The sequence below is a fragment of the Apium graveolens genome, chromosome 3 (assembly GCF_009905375.1).
Source record: "Apium graveolens cultivar Ventura chromosome 3, ASM990537v1, whole genome shotgun sequence".
In the NCBI taxonomy this organism is placed as follows: domain Eukaryota; kingdom Viridiplantae; phylum Streptophyta; class Magnoliopsida; order Apiales; family Apiaceae; genus Apium; species Apium graveolens.
In genome coordinates this window covers 281,589,730-281,606,128 of record NC_133649.1, presented here as the reverse complement: position 1 = coordinate 281,606,128, position 16,399 = coordinate 281,589,730, and the positions used below count along the sequence as shown (strand labels likewise).

Here is a 16,399-nt window from a genome sequence, read left to right as displayed (position 1 = left end):
CATCGGTTGGTTAAAACCGATGTAGAAAACACCTTTTATATCGGCTCCAAAAGCAACTGATGTCTAAGAGGCGATGTCTATTCTATTTTTTCTAGTAGTGGATGGTCATTACATATGTGCATCCGAAGCTGTCTGGAGATTATTAGGATATGATATTCATTATCGTTATCCTTCCATTGAGCGTTTGCCCGTCCATGTAGAAGGAGGCTAAAATGTTACCTTCAATGTTAATGACACTTTGGAAGAAGTAGCAACTAAGGCATCAAACAGGAAAAGTAAGTTAAAAGCATTATTTTTGTGGCCAACAAAACTATTCCCGGTGCTCGGGATTACACTTACCAGGAGTTCCCACGAGGTTTTACTTGGCTACATGGGTAGTGTATGTGGAAACAATGTGAACGAGGAATTGTCATCGGAAGGTTAACATAAGTTCATGCATCACAAGGAGATACATTTTTTTGTAGAATGCTTCTTTTGCGCAATAAAGATGCAACTTCTTTTCGTGATTTGAAAACTATTAATGGTCGAACATATAACACATATAAAGAAGCATGTGAGGTACTTGGTCTCCTTAAGGATGATAATCAATGGCACTTTGCACTTCGAGAAAATACAGAATCTGGCATGCCTTTTCAGTTTTGTTCAATGTTTGTTCATATATTGACCAACTGTTCAGTAGCAGATCCTCTTAAATTGTGGACCGATAACTGGAAATTTTTGTCTGATGACATTTTATACAACGGAAGAAGTCCGGTAATGTGGAGCTCAAAATTTTCTACGCTGATTTGGAGAACTATACACTTGCAGGTAATTTTTAAATATAATTATTCACATATAGTTTATCTCCACGTTTTTTTCAAAATCATTAACTTCAACATATTCATGTTAACTGGATTATTTGATGATAACATGACAGAGGTAGAAAAGCTGTTAAATGGTGTTGGCAAGTCTCTAAAAGATTTTCCAAATATGCCATATCCTGAAGATATCTACATGCATAGTACGACTAACCGGCTAATTGAGGAGGAGACCGGATATGACAAGAATCAACAATTTGAAGAGCATTCCAAAAACTTTCAGAGTTTAAATAGTGAGCAACTACAGGTGTACAATTCAATATTAGAAGCTGTAAATAAAGGAGAAGGAGGTCTCTTTTTTTGTATATGGCAGTGGCGGATGTGGAAAGACATTTCTTTGGAAAATATTATGTTGTCATTTGCGCAGTAAAGGCAAAATAGTACTTCCAGTAGCATCATCCGGCATAGATGCAACACTTCTTCCGGGTGGTAGAACATCTCACTCTCGATTTCACATACCGCTAAAATTGGATCGATACTCTGTGGCAGGTATTAAGCACGGATCTGACATTGCTAAATTAATAAATAATACCAGTTTAGTCATATGAGACGAAGCTCCAATGAAGCATCACCATGCTTTTAATCTGTTGATCGCTGCTTTAGAGATATAATGGCATCAGTTCATCCTATAAATAAAAATATTCCATTTGGCGGAATAACGGTTGTTTTTGGAGGCGATTTTCGGCAAATCTTGCATGTTATTCCAAAAGCTTCTAGAACAGAAGTTGTGCAATCTTCTGTTAACCAGTCAAGCCTCTGGAACCATTGCAAAGTTTTGTGTTGTACCAGAATATGCGTCTAGGATGCGGTATGAATGCTGAAGAGAACCAGAAAATTGCAGAATTTGCAAAATGGGTTCTTGATGTCGGCGACGGTAAAGTGCAAAATATACATCCAGATAACATTTATAAGGATCTAGAAATTATCATTCCAAGGAAATATTTGGTGGAGAAGAAAACCAACGCAGTGAAAGATATTGTTGATGTCAGCTATTCAGATTTTACGAAAAACTACACTACTGAATCATATCTCAAAAAAAGAGCCATCCTCACGACGACAAATGGAATCGTTGATGAAGTAAATTCTCATGTTTTAAATCTAATTCCAGGTATCACGCATTTTTACCTTAGCCAAGATTCTATTGATACTGAGACATGAAAAGATGATAATGACTATGAATCTTCTTTTCCAATTGAGTATCTCAATTCAATTAATATGTCTTCCATTCCGAAGAATGATTTGAAATTAAAGGTAGGAGCTGTAGCCATGTTGATGAGGAATCTTAACCAGATAATGGGTTTGTGTAATAGTACTCAAATGGTTTTGACAAAATATTTGAAGAACAGTGTGGAGTGCCAACTGTTAGCAGGTTCCCATGCAGGCACAAAGGTTCTAATACTAAGGATCGAGATGGAACCGACTGAAACACACTTTCCTTTTATTTTCAAGAGAATTCAATTCCCTCAGCAAATCTGTTTCGCAATGACAATAAACAAAAGCCAAGGTCAATCACTTCAGACCGTTGGGCTTTTCTTGCCAAGACCTGCATTTTCTCACGGACAGCTGTATGTTGCCGTTTCAAGAGTCACTTCTCCAGATGGGTTGCATATTTTAATAGAAGGCGATAACAGGAAGACATGTAATTTTACTGCTAATGTAGTATTTGACGAAGTGTTTTATAATTTTCCTGTATCTGTATAGCATAACTGGTATTTTGATTCCATGTAATGTAGAGTGATATAGAAATTATGTTTTTTTAGTTATCTTATCCTATTTTTATTGATCATAATCATTTACATGTGTATATTCTCTTACCATAATGAAAATTATATTTATATATCCAGCTCATTAGTCTATTTATATTTCATATATTTCTTATATTAACACAAAGAAAATTGTATTTCATATGATTCTATTTTTACAATGAGTTAGCTAAAGACATAAAATTTAAAAATTATTTTAATAAAAAAAACACCTACAATTTTTATAAAAAAATTTGCATTGCATTCAAATTACACGACTTTATGTATTTAGACTGATACTCATGTAAACTATATTTTTTTGGGTAAATCAAGCTATTTAGAGGCCAAACATATGGAGCCAATAATGGTAAAAAGATATTAAGAGGTCATGGTATATCAATTTTGGACATTGTAATTGATTGCAATAATAAACAATATAAATGTAATGTAAAACAAATCTAGATTTGAAAATATTATACAATATTTTTGTAAATGATTGATAAACACAAAGATCCGTCAAACCAAATTTCTCCATCATTAACGCTATTATGAAACATATCTCATACAATATTTTCCTTAACAGATTCTTACTAATTAAAATATCGCTATAGATATACACAATGTTGTACACTGATCTCACCCAAACAACTTATCTCTTTCAAGTAAGTCATTCTTTCACTCTGTAAAAGATGTTTAGTTTTATGTGTCAATTAATATACTATTTTTAATTATTTTCTAGGACTTGTTGAACCATGGCCAAAACATGTTTCATCAATTGTCTGCTCTTAACACTTCATCAACTGCCTGGAGAGTGAAGGTACGAGTAACGAGAATGTGGCTGTCACTATCATCAACTAATACGTTGAAGGCATACTGTTAGGAATATGTGTATTAGTTTGATGATAAGTTCAGCAAAACACTTAAGTAGAAATCTAGTGTTTGTAGCCTCAACGGATAAGACCATCTTGTCTATCCGTTGAAGGAGTAGCCTTACTTAGCAATAAGTTTGGTATTGTAGCACATCTCACTTTCTGATTTCAAGCTGTAATTCTTAGATGTTGTTAGGAGATAATCAGTCATGTTGACTGCTAATGGATGTACAAATAGGAGGGCTAATTGTAAATATTTCATGCCTTGTAATTTTGTATAAGTGAAGAAGTGTCAACGGATATTGAAGACCTTCAACAGATAAGAAACTAAGCTTTAACGGATGTCTCTAATGCTTCAACGGATAATATCCATCAACGGATAAGTGCTTCAACGGATAAAGCTTCAACTGCTAGAGCATCAACGGATAAAGCCATCAACGGATGAAAGCTTCAACGGATGCACTGCTAGAGCATCAACGGATAAAGTCATCAACGGATGAAAGCTTCAACGGATGCTCAGTCTCATAGCAGTTGATAGTGACAGTTAACAAAGCTGACAGAGGCACATGGATTGACAGAGATGTGGTAGCCTATTTCAGGAATAGCAGAAAAAGCAGCCGTTTTTAGTCTGGTTCATAATGGAAAGTCAACAGATAATTCCATATTACACTGGATAAAAATGGAACATAAACAAGTGGAGAACTATTGTCTTATTGTACTTTATCTTTGTCTTCACTTGTAAACTTGGTGTTATATAAACCAAGTAGTAGCTAGTAATTAGGTGTGAATTTTCCCTGAGCTGTTTAGAAATATCAAGAGAGAAAATCATCTAGTTTGTACTAGGAAGCAGCTGTGATTTAATTTTGAATCACAGATTTTCTGAAATAACACATCTCTGGTGGAACAACAAATCCACCAGAAAGTTTTTAAGTTCTTTGTGTTCATTACATTTGTGTTTAAATATATATTTGTCTGCATCAGCTCCAAGCAATTCACACACATTTGATCACTCAAACACTTAGTCTTACAAATTGCTCAAAACTTGAAAAAGTTTTGAGATTTACATTCAACCCCCCCCCCCCTTCTGTAAATCTCATTGTTAGTCCACTGGGAATAACAATTGGTATCAGAGCAAGCTCTTAACATACAAAGAGTTTAAAGACCTTTTCTGCTAACATCATGAGTAAGAAGGATATTGGTGTAAAGATTCTAATCCTGGAAAGAGATAACTATCATCACTGGAAGGTGAAGATGCATTTACATCTTCTCTCTCAAGATGAAAGCTACATCAACTGCATTGAGAATGGTCCTCACATCCCACACAAGGTGGCCACAGCTGCTAATGCTACAGTTGCTGTTGGACAGTCTATTCCCAAGCCAAAGGCAGAATGGACTGTTGAAGATATTGAAGAGGTCCACAAGGACAAGAAAGCCATGAACATTTTGTTTAATGGCCTGGATCAAGATATGTTTGACAATGTCATCAATAGCCAAACTGCTAAGGAAATTTGGGATATTGTGCAGCTTATCTGTGAAGGCACTGAGCAAGTTAGAGAAAACAAAATACAACTTCTCATTCAACAATATGAATATTTCCACTTTGAAGAAGGAGAATCATTGAATGATACATTCAACAGATTTCAGAAACTATTGAATGGATTAAAGCTGTATGGGAGAGTGTACCAAGTCAAGGACTCCAATCTAAAATTTCTAAGGTCTCTACCAAAGGAATGGAAGCCTATGACTGTTTCTCTAAGAAATTCTCAAGATTATAAGGACTTCACACTTGAAAGATTATATGGAATTTTGAAGACTTATGAACTTGAGATGGAGCAAGATGAGCTGTTGGAAAAGGGAAAGAGAAAAGGAGGATCAGTTGCACTTGTAGCTGACAGTGAAAAAGTTGAAGCCAGAAATGAGAAAAAGACAATGCCAAGTCTCAAAATTGGCACAAGCAAATCAGAATCAAGCAAGGGTAAAGAGCAAGTTGCTGAGGATGAAGACAATTCCAGTCAGGATGAATCTGATGATATTGATAAACATCTGGCCTATCTGTCCAGGAGGTTTGCAAAGATGAAGTTCAGGAAAAACACAAAGTTCACTAAGCCAAACAAAAATATGGTGGACAAATCAAAGTTCAAATGTTACAACTGTGGCATTAGTGGACACTTTGCAAGTGAGTGTAGGAAGCCAAATTCTGAGAAAAAGAAATTTAAGCAAGTTGATTACAAAAGGAAGTATTTTGATTTGCTCAAACAAAAGGAAGGAGCTTTTCTCACTCAAGATGATTGGGCAGCAGATGGGGTAAATGAAGATGATGATGTGGAATATGTCAACCTAGCCCTGATGGCTAATTCTGATGAAAATGAAACTAGTTCATCAAGCAACCAGGTAATTACTACTGATCTCTCTCAGCTTTCTAAACATGAATGCAATGAAGCCATAAATGATATGTCCAATGAATTATATCATTTGCGTGTTTCTCTTAAATCACTAGCTAAAGAAAACACTAGGATCAAAGAAAATAATGTGTTTTTAAGTGATAGGAATGCTGTGTTAGAGAGTCAGGTAATTGAGCTTGAAAAGATTAAACTTAAATGCTTGACTGTCGAGAGTGAACTAGAAGAAGCTGTTAAGAAAGTAGAAATTCTTTCTAAACAGTTAGAAAGTGAGCAAGAGGTAATCAAGGCCTGGAAAACATCTAGGGATGTTGGTGTTCAAATTGCCAAGGTTCAGGGAATGGAATCATTCTGTGAGGATGCCTGGAAGAAAAACAAAAAGAAGTTAGAATTAATTGATGGATTGTCAACGGATGTGGAATCAACGGATGATGAAAGTTATCCGTTGAAGGAAGAAAAGGAGCATCCGTTGAAGGCTCATCAATTAAAACAGGCAAGTTCTTTTAAAAATAAAAAGAATGATTCAACTCTCAAGAACTTTGTCAAAGAAGGAGCTAGCACATCCAGAGATGTCAGTAAGGTGAATATAGGACACATGACTTTAGATCAGTTGAAAGATAGGCTTAAGTTGGTTGAGGATAAGAAGGAAACTAAAAGAAAATCTAAAAGAAATGGGAAGGTAGGGATTAATAAACATAACAATTACACACCTGATAGGTATGCTCCTAGAAAAAGCTGTGTACATTGTAAAAGTGTTAATCACCTATCTGATAATTGAAAATCTGTTAAAAATGCTCCCATGCCTTCAAATCCCTCCATGCCTAACATGTCTATGTCACCTTTGCATGCTATGCCTGTTATGTCTCACCAGAATCCCCATGCACATTTTACAAACATGCCATACATCAACAATCCTTACTTTACTGCATTTAGTATGCCTCAAATGCCATACAATATGCCTATGTGGAATAACATGTTTGCACAACCTATGCCTTATCAAATTCAATCAAATGTGTTAAATAATTCTGTGACTAACCCTACACTTCAACCAACCACATCTGAGACCAAGGTTGACCCAAAGTTACCTAAGTCAAAAGATGCAGGAGGAATGAAGTCTAGGAAAAAGACTAACAAGGCTGGACCCAAGGAAACTTGGGTACCAAAATCAACTTGATTGATTTTGTTGTGTGCAGGGACAAAGAAGGAATCTATGGTACTTGGACAGTGGTTGTTCAAGACACATGACAGGAGATTTCACCCTGCTCACAGAATTTAAGGAGAGAGCTGACCCTAGCATAACCTTTGGAGATGACAGCAAAGGATTCACTATGGGATATGGCTTGATTTCAAAAGAAAATGTCATCATTGATGAAGTTGCATTGGTTGATGGTCTCAAACACAATTTATTGAGCATCAGTCAACTATGTGACAGAGGGAATACTGTTTCCTTCAATTCTGAAGCCTGTATTGTCACAAGTAAAAAGGACAATAAAGTGGTTCTAACTGGAGTTAGAAAAGGAAATGTGTACTTAGCTGATTTCAACTCTACAGATGCAGAATCCATTACTTGTCTTCTCAGCAAAGCAAGTCCAGTTGAAAGTTGGCTATGGCACAAGAAGCTGTCCCATTTGAATTTCAAGACAATGAATGATCTAGTGAAAAAGGACTTAGTTAGAGGAATGCCTCTAGTGGAATTCACAAGGGATGGACTGTGTGATGCTTGTCAGAAAGGAAAGCAAAAGAAAGTATCATTCAGTAAGAAGCTTGAATCTGCAATTGATGAACCACTGTAACTTCTACACATGGATCTTTTTGGACCAGTCAATGTATTGTCAATTTCAAGGAAAAGATACTGCCTAGTGATTGTAGATGATTTCTCAAAGTTTTCATGGGTTTATTTTCTTGGATCAAAGGATGAAGCTAGTGAAATCATCATCAATCATATCAAGCAAGTCAACAATCATCCTGATTTCAAAGTAAGGAATATTAAGAGTGACAATGGAACTGAGTTCAAGAATTCAACCATGAAGATGTTATGTGGAGTAAATGGGATCATCCATGAGTTCTCAGCTCCAAGAACTCCACAACAAAATGGTGTGGTGGAAAGGAAGAACAGATCACTAATTGAAGCTGCAAGGACAATGCTTGAGGAGTCAAAGCTCCCAACTTATTTTTGGGCTGAGGTTGTTAACTGTGCATGTTACACTCAGAATATTTCTCTAATCAATCAAGCAAAATGCATGACTCCCTATCAATTATTCAAGAGAAGAAAACCAACTTTAAACTTTCTACATGTCTTTGGTTGCAAATGTTACATCTTAAGGAATCAATCTGATCACAAAGGAAAGTTTGATGCAAAGGCTGATGAAGGAATATTTGTTGGTTATTCTGCTGGAAAATCATATAGGGTCTACAATCTAAGAACCAACATTGTCATGGAATCTGTACATGTTGTGTTTGATGATAAAAAGATTGATGGACTAACAGATGAGGGACATCATGAAGGACTCAAATTTGACAATATTGAGATATATTGTGATGATAGTGAAGATGAGAATGATGAAGAAGGCGTCTCAAGAAGAAACCAGAGTCTGCCTTTGGATAATGCACAGAATGCAGCATCCGTTGAAAGACAAAGTGCATCATCCATTGAAGTTCATAACGAAGCATCCGTTGATCACAGTCTGTCAACGGATAATCACTTCACCTCATCAGTTGATAGAACTCCCAATTCCTTTCAAAGGATCAGCAACTCAGGGGGAGTTTCAACAAATCAACATTCTATCTCACATCATGACAATACTGAGGCAACCTCATCAAGGGCTAATCTACCACCTCAAAGGAAATGGACCAAGAATCACCCTTTTGAACTGATCATTGGTGATGCTACATCTAAAGTACAAACTAGAAGGGCTACTCAAGATGAATGTCTGTATAGTAGCTTTCTATCACAGGAGGAACCTAAGCGAGTGGAAGAAGCTCTTTTGGATCCAGATTGGATTTTAGCTATGCAATAGGAGCTAAACCAATTTGAGAGGAACAAAGTATGGAAGTTGGTACCCAAGCCAAAGAACAAGAGTTCTATTGACACAAAATGGGTATTCAGAAACAAGATAGATGAAAATGGCATTGTCATAAGGAATAAATCCAGATTGGTTGCCAAAGGCTATTCTCAACAAGAGGGAATAGATTTTGATGAAACATTTGCTCCAGTTGCAAGACTTGAAGCCATCAGAATCTTTCTAGCTTATGCAGCTAATGCCAATTTCAAAGTCTATCAGATGGATGTCAAGAGTGCATTTCTAAATGGGGAATTGGAGGAAGAAGTTTATGTAAGCCAACCTCCAGGTTTTGAAGATCCAAATTTTCCAGACCATGTGTATTATCTGTTGAAAGCACTCTATGGACTAAAGCAAGCACCTAGAGCCTGGTATGAGACTTTATCAAAGTTCCTTCTAGATACTCACTTCACAAGAGGTACTGTTGACAAAACTCTCTTCTTTAGAAATGTTAATGGCTCTAAGATACTTGTACAAATTTATGTAGATGATATTATATTTGGATCTACAGATGATAAACTTTGTAAAAAGTTTGCTAAATTAATGCAAAGTAAATATGAAATGAGCATGATGGGAGAGCTAACTTACTTTCTTGGTTTACAAGTTAAACAAGTTAGTGGTGGAATTTTCATTAGTCAAACTAAATATATTTATGATCTTTTAAAGAAGTTTGACTTAATGGATTGTTCACCTGCAAAAACTCCCATGGCCACTGCCACCAAGCTTGAATTAAACAAGGCTGAAAAGTCTGTGGATATTACAAGTTATAGAGGCATGGTTGGCTCACTTTTATATTTAACTGTCAGTAGACCTGATATTATGTTTTCTACATGTCTCTGTGCTAGATTTCAAGCTGACCCTAAAGAATCTCACTTAGTGGCTATTAAAAGAATTTTCAGATATCTCAAGGGGACTCCAAATCTAGGAATTTGGTACCCTAGAGAGTCTGGTTTTGATCTAATTGGCTACTCAGATGCAGATTATGCAGGTTGCAAAATAGACATGAAAAGCACAACAGGCACCTGTCAATTTCTAGGAAACAAGCTTGTATCATGGTTCAGCAAGAAGCAGAATTATGTTTCCACATCAACAGCTGAAGCTGAATACATTGCAGCTGGTAGTTGCTGTGCACAAATACTGTGGATGAGGAACCAGTTATTTGACTATGGTATAACTGTTGACAAAATTCCAATATTTTGTGACAACACAAGTACCATTGCCATTACTGAAAATCCAGTGCAGCACTCAAGAACCAAACACATTGATATCAAGTACCACTTCATTAGGGAACATGTGATGAAAGGTACAGTGGAACTTCATTTTGTTCTAAGTGAAAAGCAGATTGCAGACATATTTACCAAGCCACTTGATGAATCAACATTCACAAGATTAGTAAGTGAGTTAGGTATGCTTAACTATTCATAATCTATGTCATCTATGTAATCTGTCTCGTAGCCTGAAATGAATTTGCTGCAAGAACAAAGTTGGCTTTAATCAAGACTTATCCTATCAACGGATATTCCTTATCCGTTGAAAGCCAAAATTGTTCTATCAACGGATATTCATTATCCGTTGAAAGACAAATACATTTCTGGTAATTTTATCCTTCAACGGATAAAATAGGGTTGTTCATCAACGGATAACTATTTACCTTATCCGTTGATGTGTCACGACAGTGAGTCACAACCGTTGATTCTTTTACTCAACCGTTGATACAGATATACAGTGTTGTATGTATTTGTATTTACATAGTTTTCAGAATTTCTACAGTTTCATTTATTCATGAACGGCTTTCACTTACTTAAAAGTATCATTTAATTATTTTACTTGTGTTTTAATTCAAGAAAGTATAAAAGCCCAATTGAATTCTTATTTTCACTTTACGCTTTCTTGCAATTATCATTCTCTTCTTGCAATTATCATTCTCTTTCTCTCTCAATTCTCAAGTTCTTCTCTGCAACCTCTACTCACAACAATGGCACCAGTAGTCAAAATTATGTCTCAAACAGGATTTGTTTATGAAAAGAATAATTTCATAGTCTTGGTTGAAAAGAAGGAAGCCCATTCTGATTATCACAAGATGATGGACTTCATCAAGAACTGCAAACTGAGCTATGCAATGCTGGAAGCCCCAACCATCTACTGTGAAGTGATTGAGGAGATTTGGACAACTGCAGAGTTCAACTCCACAGATATGACTATTGCCTTCTCTCTCAAAGGTAAGGACTATTGCATTAATTGTGATGATTTACAATCTTGCTTTAAGTTGCCTGAGAATAATGTCATGACACCACACACTGATAAAGATGTCTCTGCTATGCTAGATTCCATAGGTTATGCTTTTGATTCTGCTAGTTTAGGTAGTATTAGAAGGAAAGGCCTTAGGAAAGAATGGAGTTTTCTTGGAGATGCCTTTATTAAGGTTTTCTCTGGGAAGATTAGCAATTTTGATGCTATCACTTCATCTCTTGTTAATATGCTCTATATGCTAGTTTCTGATAGGTACTTTAATTTTAGCAACTGTGTTATGCTAGAATTAGGTTCCAGATTAGGTAACAAAGCTAATAGACCACATAACATCTACTTTGCTAGATTTTTTATGTTATTGGCTAACCATGTTGCTGAAGGTTTGGTTATATCCAATGAGAATAATAAACTCAAATGCTGGGCACAAGAGAAAAGGGTCCTTGCAGACCTTTTGAGAATGAACCTCAACAGCCAGGTGCCATTGGTATACTTGCCAATCATGAATGCACCACAGGTAAGTGAGGTAAATGTTTCTATAACTCCTACTATTTCCAACCCCAATGTTTCTTTGCCTTCTAGTGTGGCTATGGAACCTGTGTCATTGTCCAAACAGGCTCCTACCAAAGCCACCAAATCTAAAATCTCCAAAGTCAAGTCAAAGAAACCTACCTCTGTTGTTTCTCAAAAGACAACAGTTGTAACAACTACCATAAACCCTGAAGGGAGTGAACAGGGTGTGAGTGGTGAGGGGAGGGGTGAACATCAAAAAGCCCCCCAGGATAAGGTGGGAGAGGTGAGTGGTACCCAATCCAGCCAAGCCACAGTCTCTCAAAAGACTGTAGTGGTTCAAAAGGAGTCCAGCACATCCCTAGTTGCATCCTCCCAAAAGGATGTAACTATTGAAAATAGTCCCCAACCAGGGACACAGAACAAAAGAGGGAGGGACACTGAAACTACACATTCACGAATTCAAGCCTTTTCAAGGAAAAAGAAGGCCAAAACCCTAGTTTCCACAAAAGGGACACACACAGCACAGATACACCCACCAGTATCTGTGCCTTCTCAAATTCAGCTTGATGTGATTCCAGCAAATGTGGAATCACAACCCCGTTCTCTCAATATAGAAACACATCATTCCTCAAACTCTCCAACACCCTCTCTGGATGTGGATATGATATTCACATCAATTCCTGATTCTCCCTCATTAAAACTCAGGGAGGAGCCCCACTCAAAACCTGGTGATCATCGTCTTTTAGATGATTTATTGGATCATCAGCCAATTCTTTCAGATGTAGTTGCAGAATCTGTGTCACCACACTTAAAATCAATCTACACAGATTCAACAATTATATCACTTTCTATCTCTACATCATTTCCTTCTTTAACGGATATCTCTCATCTGTTGACAAGTGGTTGTTCTTTAACGGATAAGCTTAACAGCAGTTATCCGTTGATACCATCAGTTTCTACTTCAACGGATACTCCCTATCCGTTGATGGCCTCTACACACTTAACAGAAACAACTCCAACTGTAGAGGACATGGCAACTGTACAATCACTTTTAGGCTTGAGGGAAGGGAGTGATTTTTTGAGTGAGAGGCTGGGTTGCTCCCAGGCAAAAGGAGAGGTTGAGCGTCACCAAATGCATGCTATTTCTTCCAGCATGGCAAAAGTAAGTGAGAGGAGTGCCACCTTAGAAGGTGAAGGTGAGGGTGTGAGGGTGTGTGTGAGCCAGGGGGAGCCCCTGATGCAAGAAAAGAGAGAAATTGAGAGAAAGGCAGGTACAGAAGCTATAAGGGTGGATTCAGCCATTGCTAGTGAGTTAATGAAAGTGGATGATGCAGATAAGGAAAGACAATTTTAGCAACACTACAAAGCTGTCATTGATAACATTTCCTTGGATGCTGACACTTTTACTCACCCTGTTTCAGCCTATCAATTATTGGCTGCACAGGGCAATGTGGAGGCAGAACAGACACTACACATTGTACACACTTCAGAATCTCTTCTCAGAGACAAAGCTGCTGTCAACAGGCTGCCTTCTCAAGCTGGTGAGCCATCTGAAGAATTTGGAGTAAATTCTAATGATGATGACTCTAATTCCTTGAATGAGAGCATGAACTTAGGGGGAGTAGCAGGCCCAAGTTCTGTTCCTAATCTTCCTGCATGGGCATGGGCAAAACCATCAACACCAGGAGAGTTTGGTGTCACTTTGGTCAAACAAGTCATGACAATTCAGCAGGCCATTCAGGAGACTCAGGATGCTGGTACCAAGGCAATTCTTCAAGCTCATCTGGAATCTCTGCATCTCTTGCAGTTGCAGCATTACCAGCAAAATCTAAGTGTGGATGAGCTCAAGCTGGACATTGCTGATCTGAAATCCTACAATGCTGAGAAATTGGATTCAGTTATACCCTATGGTACTATGCAAGATTTGTTGGGGAGACTAAGGAAGGCCTCTGATGCTGACAAGAGGCTGGCCAGATTGGAAGATAGGGTTCAAATCATTGAAGACTCTATGGTCACCATTCTTCAGAATCAACAAACTCAAACAAATCTACTCATGCAGCTGGCACAAGCACAAGGCTTGACCCCTACCCTTGATGATAACAAAAAGGGGGAGAATAAAGGGGAAGGGGAAGGAGAGCCATCTACAACAGTTCAGATTTCTCAAGTGCTAGTTCATATCATCACAACTTCTCCACCAATTCAAGTCAAAGGAAAGCTAGATGGAATTGATCTAATCCAGATAGCAGCAGCTGAATTGCAAGTCAAAGAGCAAAGGAAGAAGATTGATGAAAAGATGCAACTAATATTTGGTTCTACAACTTCTCAATCACAATCTGTGAAGCATAGCACAAAAGTGGAATCAATTATTATGGAACTCAAGCCAGTAGGGAGGCATAAGGATGGAGAAACTTCTTCCAAAGATCTGCAACCTATGGTTCTCAAGCCCAACAACAGATCCAATAAGGACTCTACAAAGAATCCTCTAAAAGAGGTGGATTTTCCTCTTCCAAAAGCTGATGAGGACAAGCTTTTAGGTAGAAGTATTGCATATCTCAAAGAGACCATGGATGAGGCTGTAAGGAGAAACATGGCTATTATCTTCAGAGAGGGAAAGAGCATATGTGTGATGCAAGGACATCCCAAATTCTCAATAGCCAAGAGGGAAGAAACCAAAAGGTTGAAGGAAGAAGCCAAACAGCTAAAGGCTTACAAAAGAGCACAAGCAAAGCTTGAAAAACAGCTAAAGTCAAGTCAGGCTGAAGAACAGAAAGAAATTGAAGACAAAGGTGAAGATGAAGCTATGGGGGACATGGTTGGTACTGAGATGGAGGAAAGAAGTAAGGAAGAATGGTAGAAAGGGAAAAGAAAGAAGGTCAATGCAAAGAGAAAGAAGGTAGATAAGACTGAAGAAACCCAATCAATATCCAAACCACTACCCTCTATTCCTGAACCCATTGTACCTGACCCCTTCATGAACATTCATGGTGAAACAATCATTCCCAAGGAGGAACCAATTGATTGGGACACCATCAAATTGCCCACCTTCCTAACCTCTTCTCCACCATCAAAGAAGCAAAAAAGAAGAATCAAATCAACACCCTCTAAAGCCTCAATCAAATTCACACAGAAACCTAAGCCTAAACCTCAAACCTCTAAAGATGATTATGTTCACATCTGTGACATAAAAGAATTTTCAGACATTGAACTCTATCTGGATGAGCTGGAGGATGTAAGGGGAATAGCTGCCTACAGACAGCTACCAGAAAGACTAGTGTTCAAATACAAAGGAGCTGGGGAAAAAACATGGCCTCTTCACAGAATTCTGAATGAAGGCTACTCTACCTTGATTAGAGTCTACTCAGCCATACATAAGGATTCTGGCTTTACCAGAACTGCCAGGACTGAGATTCTCAACAAGATTGCCATCATAAGGAAAACTTGGAGGGAGCCCAATGCCTTGCCTAGAACTTTACTCATTCAAGAGAGAGGTATTACAATTCACAAATCACCTCATTGGTTGATGGAGTTCAGAGACAACAAAGGAGTCAGAAGATTTTTCAGAATTGAAGATCAGCTAAAGATTGCCAATAATGAAACTCTCAAGGATATGCAATCTAAGTTAGATATCAATGAAGAAGATGAAGCTGAATTCTACAGACAACTTCAACTTCAAATAGAGGAGAATGACAGGAGGCTAGGAAAGAAAACCAGGGATCAAAGGAAAAGAAAGTAATTTGCTCAGGCTAAAGGAGCACCCTTGGAAACAATGTATTTCTTCAATTTCATCTCAGCATATACACTTTTGTAGCACTTTTAAATTTCTGCTTTGTTACAGTTTATATATTGTTAAGTGTTTTGTTATCATCAAGCTAAACCCAAATTTATGCCTACAGTTCTAGTAGACATAAATAGGGGGAGATTGTTAGGAATATGTGTATTAGTTTGATGATAAGTTCAGCAAAACACTTAAGTAGAAATCTAGTATTTGTAGCCTCAACGGATAAGACCATCTTGTCTATCCGTTGAAGGAGTAGCCTTACTTAGCAATAAGTTTGGTATTGTAGCACATCTCACTTTCTGATTTCAAGCTGTAATTCTTAGATGTTGTTAGGAGATAATAAGTCATGTTGACTGCTAATGGATGTACAAATAGGAGGGCTAATTGTAAATATTTCATGCCTTGTAATTTTGTATAAGTGAAGAAGTGTCAACGGATGTTGAAGACCTTCAACAGATAAGAAACTAAGCTTCAACGGATGTCTCTAATGCTTCAACGGATAATATCCATCAACGGATAAGTGCTTCAACGGATAAAGCTTCAACTGCTAGAGCATCAACGGATAAAGCCATCAACGGATGAAAGCTTCAACGGATGCACTGCTAGAGCATCAACGGATAAAGTCATCAACGGATGAAAGCTTCAACGGATGCTCAGTCTCATAGCAGTTGATAGTGACAGTTAACAAAGCTGACAGAGGCACATGGATTGACAGAGATGTGGTAGCCTATTTCAGGAATAGCAGAAAAAGCAGCCGTTTTTAGTCTGGTTCATAATGGAAAGTCAACAGATAATTCCATATTACACTGGATAAAAATGGAACAGAAAGAAGTGGAGAACTATTGTCTTATTGTACTTTATCTTTGTCTTCACTTGTAAACTTGGTGTTATATAAACCAAGTAGTAGCTAGTAATTAGGTGTGAATTTTCCCTGAGCT

General features: G+C 37.5%; 1 protein-coding gene across 1 annotated transcript; it reads left to right on the top strand.

Annotated features, from left to right (window-relative positions):
• The first annotated feature begins 909 nt into the window (after positions 1-909).
• Positions 910-2,558, top strand: LOC141715084 (uncharacterized). The gene is made up of 3 exons (XM_074518569.1): positions 910-1,147; positions 1,606-1,934; positions 2,091-2,558. Exons 1-3 carry the CDS (start codon positions 910-912, stop codon positions 2,556-2,558), a joined length of 1,035 nt encoding a protein of 344 aa, XP_074374670.1.
• Positions 2,559-16,399: the final 13,841 nt, after the last annotated feature.

Coding starts and splice junctions, on each gene's coding strand:
- LOC141715084 (XM_074518569.1), top strand. CDS start 910: ATGACAGAGGTAGAAAAGCTGTTAAATGGTGTTGGCAAGTCTCTAAAA. Junction 1,148..1,605: donor TGTAAATAAAGGAGAAGGAG/GTCTCTTTTTTT, acceptor TCTGTTAACCAG/TCAAGCCTCTGGAACCATTG. Junction 1,935..2,090: donor CAAATGGAATCGTTGATGAA/GTAAATTCTCAT, acceptor TCCATTCCGAAG/AATGATTTGAAATTAAAGGT.